The 13,986-nt window shown below is 45.2% G+C and overlaps 1 protein-coding gene across 6 annotated transcripts in view; it reads left to right on the top strand.

Annotated features, from left to right (window-relative positions):
- PTPRM (protein tyrosine phosphatase receptor type M) overlaps positions 1–13,986 on the top strand; it is a 784,719-nt gene that overhangs the window by 759,021 nt on the left and 11,712 nt on the right. For all 6 annotated transcript variants that reach the window (XM_019797919.2, XM_011222861.3, XM_034642281.1 and 3 more), the window contains 7 exons: positions 1,158–1,312; positions 1,571–1,706; positions 4,387–4,536; positions 5,237–5,410; positions 6,408–6,539; positions 9,946–10,071; positions 11,920–12,083. In XM_019797919.2, the coding sequence (XP_019653478.1) occupies positions 1,158–1,312; positions 1,571–1,706; positions 4,387–4,536; positions 5,237–5,410; positions 6,408–6,539; positions 9,946–10,071; positions 11,920–12,083 (1,037 nt within the window). The remainder of the gene's footprint in view (positions 1–1,157; positions 1,313–1,570; positions 1,707–4,386; positions 4,537–5,236; positions 5,411–6,407; positions 6,540–9,945; positions 10,072–11,919; positions 12,084–13,986) is intronic.

The raw sequence follows: 13,986 nt of genomic DNA, 5'->3' as shown, positions 1-13,986 counted from the left end.
AAAAAAAAAAAAAAAAAGAAAAAAACAAAANAACTCAGGACCCGACACAGAGATGGTATTCAGTAAGTGGTCACCAAGTAAGAGAAAGGAGAAAGTCAATTTGATCCAAGGTTTACAATCCAGCCTTGATTCTGGAAGTAGTGTTCTCTTCAAAACAGATTTCTGTTTTACAACACAGCCTTAACACATAGGTTCATAGGAAAAAATTGATGGATATAAATCAACCTTATTATTTTCAAAACAAGAGTAAATTAGAAAAAAAAAGCTCTTCAAGTCTTTTTCTTTCTGTCTTCCCTTCAGTTCAGGAGGAAGGCATCCCTCTCTCTTCAATTTACTGATCTAACATAGAATTCCAGGAAAATTGCCTCTTGATTCCCATGGTATACAGTTGCTGTGCTGGCTGTTTGCCAGAGGCTGACCGTTTTGGCCGCTTGAAGACAGGAAACACTGTCCTCATAGCTGTGACCCCCCAGCATCTGGAGTCCTGCCTCAAGCATGGCATTCACTCCGAAGTTTGGGGACTGGATGAATGGATGAAATGTTTACCCAAATTAGTAAGAGAAGCTTAAGAAACTTGAGGTGCAAATGAAAACTACTTCTCAGGCCTCTCTAGTTGGAATGCGGTCCTCATTCATTCTTCCAGGGACATTTTCTGTGCACCCACAGCGTGTGCTCTGCTCGAGGACCCGGTACAAAAAGGTACAGACTGCAGAAGAGCTTAGCCAGGCTGCTGCATTTCAGGAGCTGGTCTCGAGCCCACAGATACCCTTGACTTCCCTCAGGTCCCTGTTCTGTGCCTCCCTCTGTGGCCTTGCGCTTCACACCACGGGATGTAAGCACACACAAATTATTACTAGAGCCTACTTCGTAGAAAGGAATTTCAAGGAATCAGAGATGCATCTGTTTGCTGCAGTTGCACCTGTGAATTAGCATTTTCCCCGAACGTCAGCTCCCTTGCATCCCCACCCACATCTTCCTACCTTGATTTAAGGCTTCCCAAGTGCATGTTAAATCGAAGAACGGCCTTCTTCCCAGCAATGCATAGTTTCCTAGCCCTAGGCTTCCTGACTGCTTAGGGGTACTTGACATTCTCCTGGTTGGCTCATCATTTATTTTCCTTTGTTCTCTTCCTTGCTGTGCTGACCGCCTGACGGCAGAGAGGTGTGCATGAAATCCGCGAGATCAGACAGTTTCATTTCACTGGCTGGCCGGATCACGGGGTCCCCTATCATGCCACGGGGCTGTTGGGGTTCGTCCGGCAGGTTAAATCCAAGAGCCCACCCAACGCAGGCCCATTGGTGGTGCACTGCAGGTAAGCAGAGTGCCCGACGCCTCTCAAAGGAAGCACAGCGGGCAGGGGGGACAGGGGCTCCTTTGGGGTGTTGACAGCGCTTTGGAACTTGATAGAGGTGATGGTCGCACAACATTGTGAAGGTGCTAAAGGCCACTAAACTGCATGCTTCAGAATGGCTCATTTTATACGCTATGACTCTCACCACGGCAAAGATGTACAACAAGGAGAAGCACAGGGGTCCTTTTTCCTTCGCTGACGAGTCCTCTTTTCGCCTAGTGCTGGCGCAGGGAGGACGGGCTGTTTCATCGTGATCGATATCATGTTGGACATGGCGGAAAGGGAAGGCGTGGTTGACATCTATAACTGCGTGCGGGAGCTGCGGTCGCGGAGGGTGAACATGGTGCAGACAGAGGTACTGCTGCTCCCTGCCCATCCTGGGCTTGGTTCCCATGCCCCCCGCACCCCGCCTCCCAGAGCCAGGCGGGGAGGAAACACTGACAACTCTCTCTTCAAAACTCCCCGGAAGAAAAAGTGATATACCTGGCCATCTCTCTTTCCTTCTTCCTCCCTCCCTCCCTTCCTTCTATTTCTTCTCCTTTCATAAACAGAAAAGGCCAGGAGTCTCCCAGGTAACAGAATCTGCAGCCAGCAGCCTAAATTTGCCCATCCTTCTGTATCAAGGGCCCCAGTAGAGTCTCTGTATTAAGCTTTCGGAGATGCAGTACTATTGGGTTTTTTTTTATTATGTCTTTTAAACTAGCTAGTAACCAGAGCAAGACGACTCCTGGGAATAGCCAGGCATTTGCCAAGTGGCTTAAGGCTAATCTCTGTACACTTTATTCTTCTCCTGCTGTCCCTACAAATTCTGCCCAGTGGCTTGGCATCATGGGAATTTGCACGTTTTGTAGAAATACTCTGTACTGACTAGTACTTCTGTAAATTAGAATTCAAGATGTCAGGAATGTAAGTGTTTGAGAAAAAAAAAAAATTACATCCTGCCCCGAGGAACTTCATATTTTTACTTAATATTTGCTTGTTTTAAGTAGGCATTACACCCACCACCTAGAAAAAATGATTCATAAAGCAGAATGAAGGGGCTCCTGGGTGGCTTCGTAGGTTAAGCGTCTGCCTTTGGTCAGGTCATGCTCTCAGGGATCAAGCCCCCCCCTCCCCCCTCGGTCAGAGTCTGACCATGCTCAGTGGGGAGTCTGCTTCTCCATCTCCCACTGCCCCTCCCCCCACTCATGCTCAAGCATGTGTGCCCTCTCTCTCAAATAAATAAATAAAATCTTTTTTTAAAAAAAAGCAGAATGAAGAATAAATAAGAATCCCTTCCATTTAGATTTTGCGTTAAAGTTTACAAAAGCCACTGGTTTGAAATTTACAAAAACCTAATTCTATTTTCAAATAACTTAAATAAAAATAGCAGAAACTCTTAATGCTTTCATCATCTTTTTTCTTTAGAATATGGATTCTTTGCTTTAAAGATGATAATGTTAGTAATGTATTTTTTAATGCATTTTATAGTCAATCAAATCCCCTTTCCCCCTTGCTCTGTCTCTGAGGCCTGGGCCTTCCATTTAGATTTTGCGTTAAAGTTTACAAAAGCCACTGGTTTGAAATTTACAAAAACCTAATTCTATTTTCAAATAACTTAAATAAAAATAGCAGAAACTCTTAATGCTTTCATCATCTTTTTTCTTTAGAATATGGATTCTTTGCTTTAAAGATGATAATGTTAGTAATGTATTTTTTAATGCATTTTATAGTCAATCAAATCCCCTTTCCCCCTTGCTCTGTCTCTGAGGCCTGGGCCTTCCATTTAGATTTTGCGTTAAAGTTTACAAAAGCCACTGGTTTGAAATTTACAAAAACCTAATTCTATTTTCAAATAACTTAAATAAAAATAGCAGAAACTCTTAATGCTTTCATCATCTTTTTTCTTTAGAATATGGATTCTTTGCTTTAAAGATGATAATGTTAGTAATGTATTTTTTAATGCATTTTATAGTCAATCAAATCCCCTTTCCCCCTTGCTCTGTCTCTGAGGCCTGGGCCTTCCATTTAGATTTTGCGTTAAAGTTTACAAAAGCCACTGGTTTGAAATTTACAAAAACCTAATTCTATTTTCAAATAACTTAAATAAAAATAGCAGAAACTCTTAATGCTTTCATCATCTTTTTTCTTTAGAATATGGATTCTTTGCTTTAAAGATGATAATGTTAGTAATGTATTTTTTAATGCATTTTATAGTCAATCAAATCCCCTTTCCCCCTTGCTCTGTCTCTGAGGCCTGGGCCGTTCTTGAGAATTAAGGGTCCTCATAATTTATAGAAATTAAAGTAAAAAGTAATGAGACTCTTTCTGGAATCTCATGTAATTAAAGATCAATAATAAATATGGTAAAACTTTAAGGATTAATTGTAGGGAAAGTCTGTGCCATTTCAGAACGTGAGGGCCCTTTTGTAAGCTGTGGACGTGCGTGCATACAAGAGCTCTTCCCCAGACACATAAGGACTTTGGTAATTATCACATTAATGTCTCCAAAGAGGTAGTTCTGAGTGCTGGAAACTATTTATTTTCATCATGATGTCAAGTTTCCCTGGACGTTCTTTGCACTGTTGATTTGGTTAGTAAATCCCTCTTTTCAGGACAGACAGATAAGATTCTGCTCCTCTCCTCACCTGAAATATTGAGTCCCAAACTCGTGGGCTCAGAATTACAGAAGCAGTTAAGCCACAGCTACTACAGCATGACAGTGCTTGCTCGGGGATTTATCAGTGTCTGAGTGGTTTTAATCACTGTTTCATGCTTCTGCATTGAGCCTGTGTGTCTCTTCCTCCTGTCTCGCTCCACCCGTGGCCAGTCAGGATACGTGCCGGCCGTCCCACATGGGCATCCGCACTGCTGGTAGTGGGACCCCCACCTCGCAGTGGGCAGGTCCTTACACCTGGTTTTGCTGTGGTGGGAATGGATTGTCCAGGACGGACCACCGTCCCATTATCTTGTCTGCAGGGAGCTGTCTTCCCTTCTCTAGTTCTCCGGACCCACCTGGTCTCTCTGTTCCTAACTATTCCCCTCTGCTTCTCCAGGAGCAGTATGTGTTTATCCATGACGCCATCCTGGAAGCCTGTCTTTGTGGCGACACCTCGGTCCCTGCTTCCCAAGTGAGGTCTCTATATTATGACATGAACAAATTGGATCCGCAGACGAACTCCAGCCAGATTAAAGAGGAGTTCCGGGTAAGTCATGCAAAAGGGCGGGGCAGCTGGCCGTGGCTTTGCTCCTTCAGAAGTCTCCCAAAGTGAGCTCTGGAACCCCTGAGCCAACACAGAGCTTGTCGAGCTCGGCATTACTGACATCTTGGGCTGGATAATTCTTGGCTGTGGGTGCTATCCCGTAGGATGTTTAGCGGCACCCCTGGCTTCTACTGCCTGGATGCCAGGAGACCTCCGCCACACTAAGTTGCGACAACCAAAACTGTGTGCAGACATTGCCGGGGGCCTCTGGAAGCAAAGGGACCTGGCTGAGAACCACTGGTCTAGCAGAGCCATTAAACCCCGTTGCAGGCAGACACCGGGCAGTCCTACAGTGTAACACGGGTGCAGCCAGACCGAGCGAGGTACTTGCTGGGCAGTCTAAGTGTACCTGACTCTAAGTCAAATTGTAGCCAACCTCTTCCTCCCAGGCACCCAGATGTCCAGCCCTAATCAGACCAGATGGCACAGATTCCTCCAGATCCACGGTGGCCCTTTTTGTGATGGGCACTGCCTGTGGACAAAATCCAGCCGGGGAGAAAAGGGCACTAAGTATGGGAGGGGGGGCTGGGGACAGTGGGGCCGGGACTCCATCATCGGCTGAGGACAGTTGGATCTGCCGGAGTGTGAAGGTGACATGGAGTGCCGCGTGCTCATGCCCACGTGTCTGCGTGCTGTCCTGCAGACCCTGAACATGGTGACGCCGACACTGCGCGTGGAAGACTGCAGCATCGCGCTGCTGCCGCGGAACCACGAGAAGAACCGCTGCATGGACATCCTGCCGCCGGACCGCTGCCTGCCCTTCCTCATCACCATTGACGGGGAGAGTAGCAACTACATCAACGCTGCGCTCATGGACGTGCGTAACCGGGCCGCCCTGCCCCAGGGGAATGGGAAGCCCCTCCTGACGGGCCTGGCCGCTGGCCCGGGCTTCCCCTTCTGCTCCCCGGCCCTTGTGTGTTGGTTTCTTTAAGACCCAAACCACCTTCCCCACAAAGCGCATTTCAGATTCCACGTGTTTCTGCGTCGGGCCGACGCTCTCGGTCTCTCCAAGACCACGGGTGGGGAGGTATTGCTACATGAAACATGTCCCAGGTACTCTCCGAGCACTTGCATTTTTAACCTGACGGCCAGAGAGCGAGAGACAATATTAAGTCACTAAGGCAATGAAGTGGGGTAATACGGTTCGCAGCATTATTTTCATCCCCTGTCCTCCTAATTTAGGCAGTAATTAACATGGGAGGAAAAATGGTCTGTCAGGACAGATAGCACACAACTCATTACTTCTGTCAGTCTGTTTACTTCTAGCTGAATGAACATTTGCTGTTCAATTGATGGGAAAAGTAAATGGATATTTTCAGGGCTAATATGGAAACCCAAATTCTGTTGGTGTAGTATCAGTAAAAAGGTGCTTAAATTGACTCAAAGCTCTCGAGGGCTGTAAAAAACATGTGTGTCCTTCTGTGGCAGGAATAAGTAACACCGTCACCCAGAGAGACGACCCTCGAACGAATTTTAGGAAAAACAGAAGTATTTTCATTGTACATACTTTGTAAAGTTACATTTTCTCCATTAAAATGCTTACGTATAGGGCCGATATTGCCTTTCTATAGAAAAAAAATTGTAAGAGCTACTTATTAAGTTTTCTGGATGTGGAAGTGAGAATACTTTATCATTACTATTCTGATCAGTCTATATTTAGTCTGTTTTGGTGTTGACAGGGGTGCTGGGATTCAGCGGTTGTTAAATGTGCCCAGAGTTCCGTGTCACAAATTTCCATGTGTACAGGAGAACCGAAGCTTCCGCCCTTTCCATTTTCCTGAGTATATCTGACTCTTTCTTGTTTGTATTTGCAGAGCTATAAACAGCCTTCGGCTTTCATAGTCACCCAGCATCCTTTACCAAACACAGTCAAAGACTTCTGGAGACTGGTCCTGGATTATCACTGCACGTCTGTGGTTATGCTAAACGATGTGGACCCTGCCCAGGTGAGACTCGTGCCCAGGGTCAACTCTAGGTTTGTTCTGCTTGTGCATCGAGAAGCACAGGCCCTGTGCCAGGTCACAAACTCCAGGTGACAGGTGGGAGCCAGAGCTGAAACACAAATGTGAAAAGCAGGTGGAATCAAGGATGGGGGCAAAAGTAACCTGAAACCAAAAAGATGGATTGACGTCATAGATGATGGCAGGGACAGGCAAGACAAGGTTAGATAATTGGCTGTCCCCAAAGGACGGATATATGGACTAGATGGAGATAAGGGTAGTGGGTAGAGTCAGAGCTGTGGGATGAGGATGTCGCACTGCCTACACCAGCAGAGCCAGAAGCCAGGGAGCCCCAAAGAAAGCACAGCAGCACTGGGCGCAGTCCTTCACCCATCCAGGAGCGGTCGTGTCCTTCCTGGCACAGCTCACCATGGAGCCTGCAAGTAGACAGGGTCACGCTGGGGTGACAGTGCAGACCAGCAAGTGATTCTAAAGGACAGTGATTACTTTTGTCAACCTTTTGGTAAAGATAGTAAAAAGAAACGAAACCAGGACTCGAACACAAGAGAAGCTCAGAATGATAAATGGGGCTTTCCCCTAGCTGCTGTCCTCACACATAGAAAGAGAAAGAATAGGGCTGTGACGACTGGGTACTAGTAATGGGGTTAGAAACATTCTCTTAAAGGGGCTTGTTGGCAGGCATTGGCACAGTGCCCCTTTAGGAGCTGAATTTATTGCATTTGAGGATGGCAACACCAGTCACACGCTTAACTGCCATGACAGAGGGTGTTACGGGAACTGTGGACTTCTCGTGTTTTAAGAATAAACTTGTTCCGAAACTGAATTAATTTTCTATCTGGTAGAGACAAGTTTAAAAAAGAAAAAAGGGCTCTGAAGTGTTTCAGCATCCAACCTGGACAAGATTTTTCCTTCCTAAAATCCATTTTATTGTCATTAATCTGCCATAAATTCCATGGACATTCACTTCAATTCTATAATTTTTTAATTATGTTTGAGGCCCTACATGATATTGTTAAGGCTCTAGCTTGAAAGCTAGTGAATGAAATAATGATGATAATCCTTGTCCTCATCTAGTCCTTTCTGCTTAAGAAGCTTAAATATTTTCAAAGTCTTCCACACTGATCCCCTCCAAAAGAGAGATTGTAGCCATTTTTAAAGACAAGCAGACACCACCGTTCAGGGAACTTCAAAGGCCCAACTCAAAATAGCACCAGGGATCCTGATTTTCTAATTCACAACACCATGGGTGAAATTTCACTAATTCAAGATTCTCCAGCCAAAGACCATTAGAGGACAAGTGACTGTTCCCTCTTCAGAATCACTCCCTTTCCCCTAATGTGAATCCTGAAATGCAGTGATACACTGCCTTTTTCATATCAGTGCTTCAGACATTAGTGATTTCCACATTTCTTTTTGAACAGACAGTATTGGAATTCTAAAGCTGCATTCTAAACCCGAACTGTCTGGATTCAAACCAAGCCTTGGCCGACCCTGGTAGGAGAGACAAAGAGTCCAATTCCACTCAGCAGACAGAGCTGATTTTCAGAGTGAGAGAAAGAGGCTCCTGGGACACAGTCATTTAGAGAACACTAAACTGAGCATTTGAACTTAAAGTCTCTGCAGTTGTACAAGAATAGCACTGAACTATTTTAAGTATTTATAGGTCCGGTTCATGGACGTGTTATGCACCATTTAAGCCATTTTCTACACGGTTTACTTGGGCTGAGTGCAGAATGTAGGGTGCCAAGAACCATGCACTGGCCAGGGCCATTCGTATTTCTCTGGTATAAGTGATGAGCTTTAATCAGGGCTTGAACTGAGAGAGCAAGCAGAAAGCACAGCCTGCTCAGTCTGGAGAAAAATGGGCAGGACAGTTCAAATGTGCATGTTAGGACTTCTGTTACCATCTTGACTTCCCGTCATAATGCCTGTTAATTTTAACAGTGGGTACACTTGGGTATAAAGAGAAAATAAATATCAGCATGCTGTCATTTGACAGGGCAGTCTTAGAACTTGTCACCAGGAAGTGCTGGTGAGGAAGGGAAACTTTTATGGAAGCAATATTTTAAAATAAATAAATGTAATTTTTAAAATACCATAACTTAGCTAACGTAAAAAGTACCCTTAGTTATTCCGCCCTCATTCTTGATGGTGAAGTTCAAACCTTCCACTTCTTTGTAATAGAGAGGGATCTCTGTTTCAGTTGACCCACAGTTAGCTGAAAACTATTTTGCAATCTTGGGTGTAAATCAACCTTTATAACCTTTGACAATAAGATTTTAGATATTTTGGAAAATGAAAGTCATCAAAAAAAGGAAATTCAGTGAGGGGATTCTCCTTTTGTGCTACATCATTCTGCTTAAAATGAGATAGGTTTTTCATCCGCTCTTGGCCCAATAGAAACCAGTTATAAGATAATGAAGCGATTCCCTCTTGGCCCCCCACAAGCCATTTGTCCCTCTGGTAAGTCAGAAAGATGAGAATTAAACTCTAATCCCGAAAACATCATAGGATACCAAGTCCCAAAAGAAGTTTAATTTCAGACTTTAAAGGCCTATTAGCATCTCAGGGCTTTAGGAAAAGTCTGTGAGAAGGAAAAGCCCTGGGGGGTTCTCCCCACCTATCTGCAAGTTTAGTATTTCTGTGGGGTGGTAGCAAATGCAGGTGTCTCTTTTGTAAGCCACCCTTCCCGGCAACCCTCCTTTCACGCTAAGTTGTGCATCACGTTCCCACCAAGTTCTAGTTACCTGGTATCACCAACACCTGGCACTTGAGACTCTAGGAAATTGTGATTTTAATTAAAACTACCTCCAGGCAAAACAGCAAAGCATTTACTCTTATTACATCAGGTTTCCTAGATCTCAGCTGGGAGAATTTGGGCCAGATCTTGAAAATGCAACCCAGCACTGTTATCAGTATCTTGTCCCTGAACGGCCCTATTCCCCAGAGTGATTACAAATTACAAAGCAAGCCCACATGGGGGAGGGTGGAGATACGGTGGCAGTAGGTGCGCGCACCATCTCAAGTATCTTAGCTCGTGTAATGGCAGCCAGGGGCATCGCCCCGGGGCCAGATAAAAGCATGCAGAAGGGATCTTATACAATGGGATGCGTTGAACAGCATCCACATGGCCTCCTTGGAAAGCAGGATGGCTCGTGGCTTAACAATGCTTTCTGAGAAAATGAAGGAAAAAGTACTGGAAGGACAGGTGGAGCTGAGGGATCAGCCAATAAGAAAGTCCTTAAGTATACTTGCTGGGAGGAAAAGAGAGAGGAAAGAAAATGAAGTGAATCGAGGAAGTATTAAGACTTACTGAACATGACCTCATCCAAACTTTTCTTAGTCAGTTTATTCCTATAATTAACCTCGCGTTTCTGTGTTTTGAATTCAGTTGTGTCCGCAGTACTGGCCAGAGAATGGAGTTCACAGACATGGCCCCATCCAAGTGGAATTTGTTTCTGCTGACTTAGAAGAAGACATCATCAGCAGGATATTCCGTATTTATAATGCAGCCAGAGTAAGAAACACAGCCAACGTCACTTATGTTCTGGTTTCGTTATTTTCTCATTCACCAAACATCTAGGGTGCCTGCTTTGTGTCAGGCACCGGTTAGGAGTTTGGAACACATTCTAGATGCTTGTGAACAAAACAAAGCTCCCTAACCTTATGGAGCTTACATTCTAATGGGAGAAAACAGACAATAAATAATTGATATAACAGCTATTATAATAGATATAGTATGTTAGAAGCAATAAATGCTATAGGGAAAAAAGTGGGGAGGTAGAAAGCACTAAGGCCATGAATACGAGGGAGAACAAGTCCCTGTCTTACGTAGATGTCCATACGAGCAAAGACCCAACCGAAGTGAGGGAGCAGCTACACGGCTCTCTGGAGACAGCTTTTCAGGCAGAAGCAGTGGTCAGTACAAAGGCCCTGAGGTAGGGCCTTGTCTGGTGAGGTCCAGAGACAGTGAGGAGGCTGGTGTGGCTAGAGCGTAGTAAGCAAAGGTGAGAACGACTAATAGAGTTGTCCACCTAGAGGGAAAGTGGCCGAGGGTTGGGGGGCTGGGGAAAGAGACCGTGTAGGGCCTCGCAGGCCACTGCCGGGATTTGGGCTTTGACCGTAAAGGAAATGAGAAGCCAGTACAGGGTTGAGTAGAGAAGAATCGCATGATTAAAAAGGAACACTGTAGCTTCTGAGTTGAGAACCGATCAGTCAGGAGGCCACTATAATAAGCCTAGTGAGAAGTGACAACAGGAGGGTGAAGTGGCAGCAGTTGGAGGTACATGAGGCAGAGAGACGCTGATATATTCTCATGGCAGAGCCAACAGGATTTGGGAATAGGCTGGAACCCAGGAGCAGGGGATGGGTTTCAAGATTCAGGTCCTGAGAAAGGGACCAATGGAATTGACATTAACTGAGTTGGGAAAGGCTGTGGGTATAAGGGGACTGTTTGGGGTGGAGGGCATGCATTGGAGAGAAGGCCAGGAAACTGTTAGATACCTAAGTGGACATGTCAAGTAGGCCTGGATCTACGAGGGGGGAATTCAGAAGAGGCCCACCCTGGAGATGTAAACTGATGACTTACCGGAATGTTGAAAGCCGTGAGACTGAGTGAGCTCTTCAGGTCAGAGAGAGAGGGGGCCCAAGGACTGAGCCTGGGCTTCCATCAGCAAGAGGTCTGGGAGAGAGGGAGGCCAAGACAGAGGGCAGAGAGCAGAGAAGGAACAGCTGCGGAAGAAAGCGTCAGAGAGCGAGAGTCAACACCCACGTCAAAGGTGCCGAAGGCCGAGGGAGACGTGATCCAAGTGATTTAGCCGCAGCCAGATTAAAACTGTGCCACTTTTCTAACACTTTCTTGAATACTCCAATTCCATTTAATTTTAAGTAAAGATTAATTGACCACTGACATCTTAGCAAGATTCACACCAATACGCAAACCCGTGTTGTGCTCAGAACAAATGCCGTGTAACCTGAGCTCACAAACGTCTCCAGGTTATAATTTATTCCTTACCCTTAAATTACCTGCAATTAAAGGAAACCCATTTTGCCCCTTACTACACGACGTGGTCGGTGCTCACGTAGTGTGTTACTTGTCACTTGGCTTTTGCAAAACTGTAAGCATTCTGCTTCACTTTTAGGCCTGTCATTTAAAACCCCTGATTTTTTATAACACCTTCAGATTAAAACTCGTAACTCTAGAGGCCAGTGGAAGCTTCCTTCGGTATTTATAGACAGGCCTCGCCTTTAGTAATGGACTGCTTTGCTGAGAAGTCCAGGCAGGTGGAATCGGCCTGCTGGTATTGCACAAGTAAACAATGCCTGTTTTCCTTCCACTCCTTGATTGTTGCCTGATGCCCTGTAGCCCCAAGATGGATATCGGATGGTGCAGCAGTTCCAGTTCCTGGGCTGGCCCATGTACAGGGACACACCGGTGTCCAAGCGCTCCTTCCTGAAGCTCATTCGCCAAGTGGACAAGTGGCAGGAGGAATACAACGGTGGTGAAGGCCGCACGGTCGTGCACTGCTTGTAAGTGCTAAGGGTAGCTCTTCACCTCAGAAGGGCCAGGCCGGCGCTCTGCTGTCTCCCTGGTTTACTACCCCTGGTCTCTCTGAATGGAGAACAAATCAGTAGGTCTGGGTGAATGCAGATGATCCATCTTCTCGTTAAGGATTCGATTTGCTTTGCAGAAAACAAGATAGGCACATTTTATATTCGGATGGGGTATCACTGCCATAAAAATAAGCCCTGACCTTGTGATTGTCCCTCCCACCCCCCAAAAAACACCTGAATGGGTTCACTGGGCTCCTACCAGCTCCTGAGAACCAAGGGTTAAATTTAGGGGAATTTTCCAAGCTGGTTGTTAAAGCGTTGGTAACTTGAAATCATCCACAATGGAAGTATTTATATCTCCTACATCAGCAAATGCTGCAAATCAGGGCCCCCTCCTGGTTTGGCGAAGCCGGTGATGGCATCTTTACCATCACACCAGTGGGTAATTCTATACGAAATCATGTCAGAAGTTTCAAAGGAATTGTCATTTAAGAGAATTGTGTTCGTATCTTGTTTTTTTGCCTGGGAATACATATGTATACACATACATATACATACATACATATATGTATATGTGTATACATATATATACATATATGTGTATATGTGTGTACACATATATATACATACATGTATATGTATGTATATGTGTGTGTGTGTGTGTGTATATATATATATATATATATATATATATATATATAAAAGATGTTGTGAGACCAGTGTCTCCTAAGTGTGCTCTGCAGGCCAGAAGATCCAGCATGCACTCAAATGGGAAAACCACCACTATAGAGCAATGATTCCCAATCATGGCTGCACATTAGGGTCATTTGGGGAGATTTTTAAAACAACAACAACAAAAAACAAAAGCCATGCCCAGTCCACATCCAAAGCAATTTAATCAAAATCCCTAAGAATGGGCCCCAGACAGTTGCGTTTTTTCAAACTCCTAGATTGTTTCAATGTGCGGCCAAGGTTGAGAGCACCTGAATAGAGACGGCCACGCTTTTCAGAGCACCTTCACCTGCATTTTCTCATTGGTGATGATATGCAGCTAATCAGCCAGCTGGGCTTGGCTTAATGGAGCAAGCAATTAGAAAGTCATGGCAGTTAGGGAAGATGTTTAGAGAATTTGTGGAAACTCAAGTATAAGCTTATGTCTCTTTTCCGTGGAGTCTCATTAGCACACAGTGAGATGTCTCCCAAATTGAAGGGGAAATAAGGTTTAACTCTGGGCAGACCAGCCTTAGTTAAAATGATAAGCTTCCTAAGGACCTGGATATTTCCCTTTGGTGCCCATACCTCAAGCCATGCCACCCACCCAGGGGCCCAGGAGGGTCTGTGATACCCTAGAACTCTGCCCTGCCTCCCAGGAGTCCAAAGGCGGCAGTGTCTTGTCGTACAGAAACGACATTCCCTTGAAAAGAGGAATGGGTTCTTAGCAACCCATTCACACTTAGCCTCAACCAGACGCCCCAGTCCTTTGTCCTTCCCGCTTACTGCTCCTCCCTTCCCTCTCATGGACCCAGTTCATTAAAAACATCTCTACCGAGAAAATGTCAAAGAAGATTAACAGCGCACAGCCCCTTTTATTTCTCGAAGTGCAGATATAACTTCTGATCAGAATACAACCGGGGGGTCACCAGTGTGAGCTGATATGGTCCCAGCAAGGGAAATTGACATTTTAGTTAGGGTTTGTATTTTATCTGTTAGGTCTTTTGAAAAAAACTAAAAACAGTCTGCAGATATCCATTTCTGTGTCTTGAGTCTGCTGGCATATGGCTAGGAAGGTGATGCATGCTTGGTACCCCCCTTTGATTGGTAGCTTTCTAATAAGGGCCAGTACTGTAATCCAAAGGACTGAGTCACACGGGGGGATGTT

Source organism: Ailuropoda melanoleuca, chromosome 14 (assembly GCF_002007445.2).
Source record: "Ailuropoda melanoleuca isolate Jingjing chromosome 14, ASM200744v2, whole genome shotgun sequence".
Taxonomy (NCBI): Eukaryota; Metazoa; Chordata; class Mammalia; order Carnivora; family Ursidae; genus Ailuropoda; species Ailuropoda melanoleuca.
The sequence above is the reverse complement of the archived record's forward strand: the minus strand, read 5'-3'. Positions and strand labels throughout refer to the sequence as shown.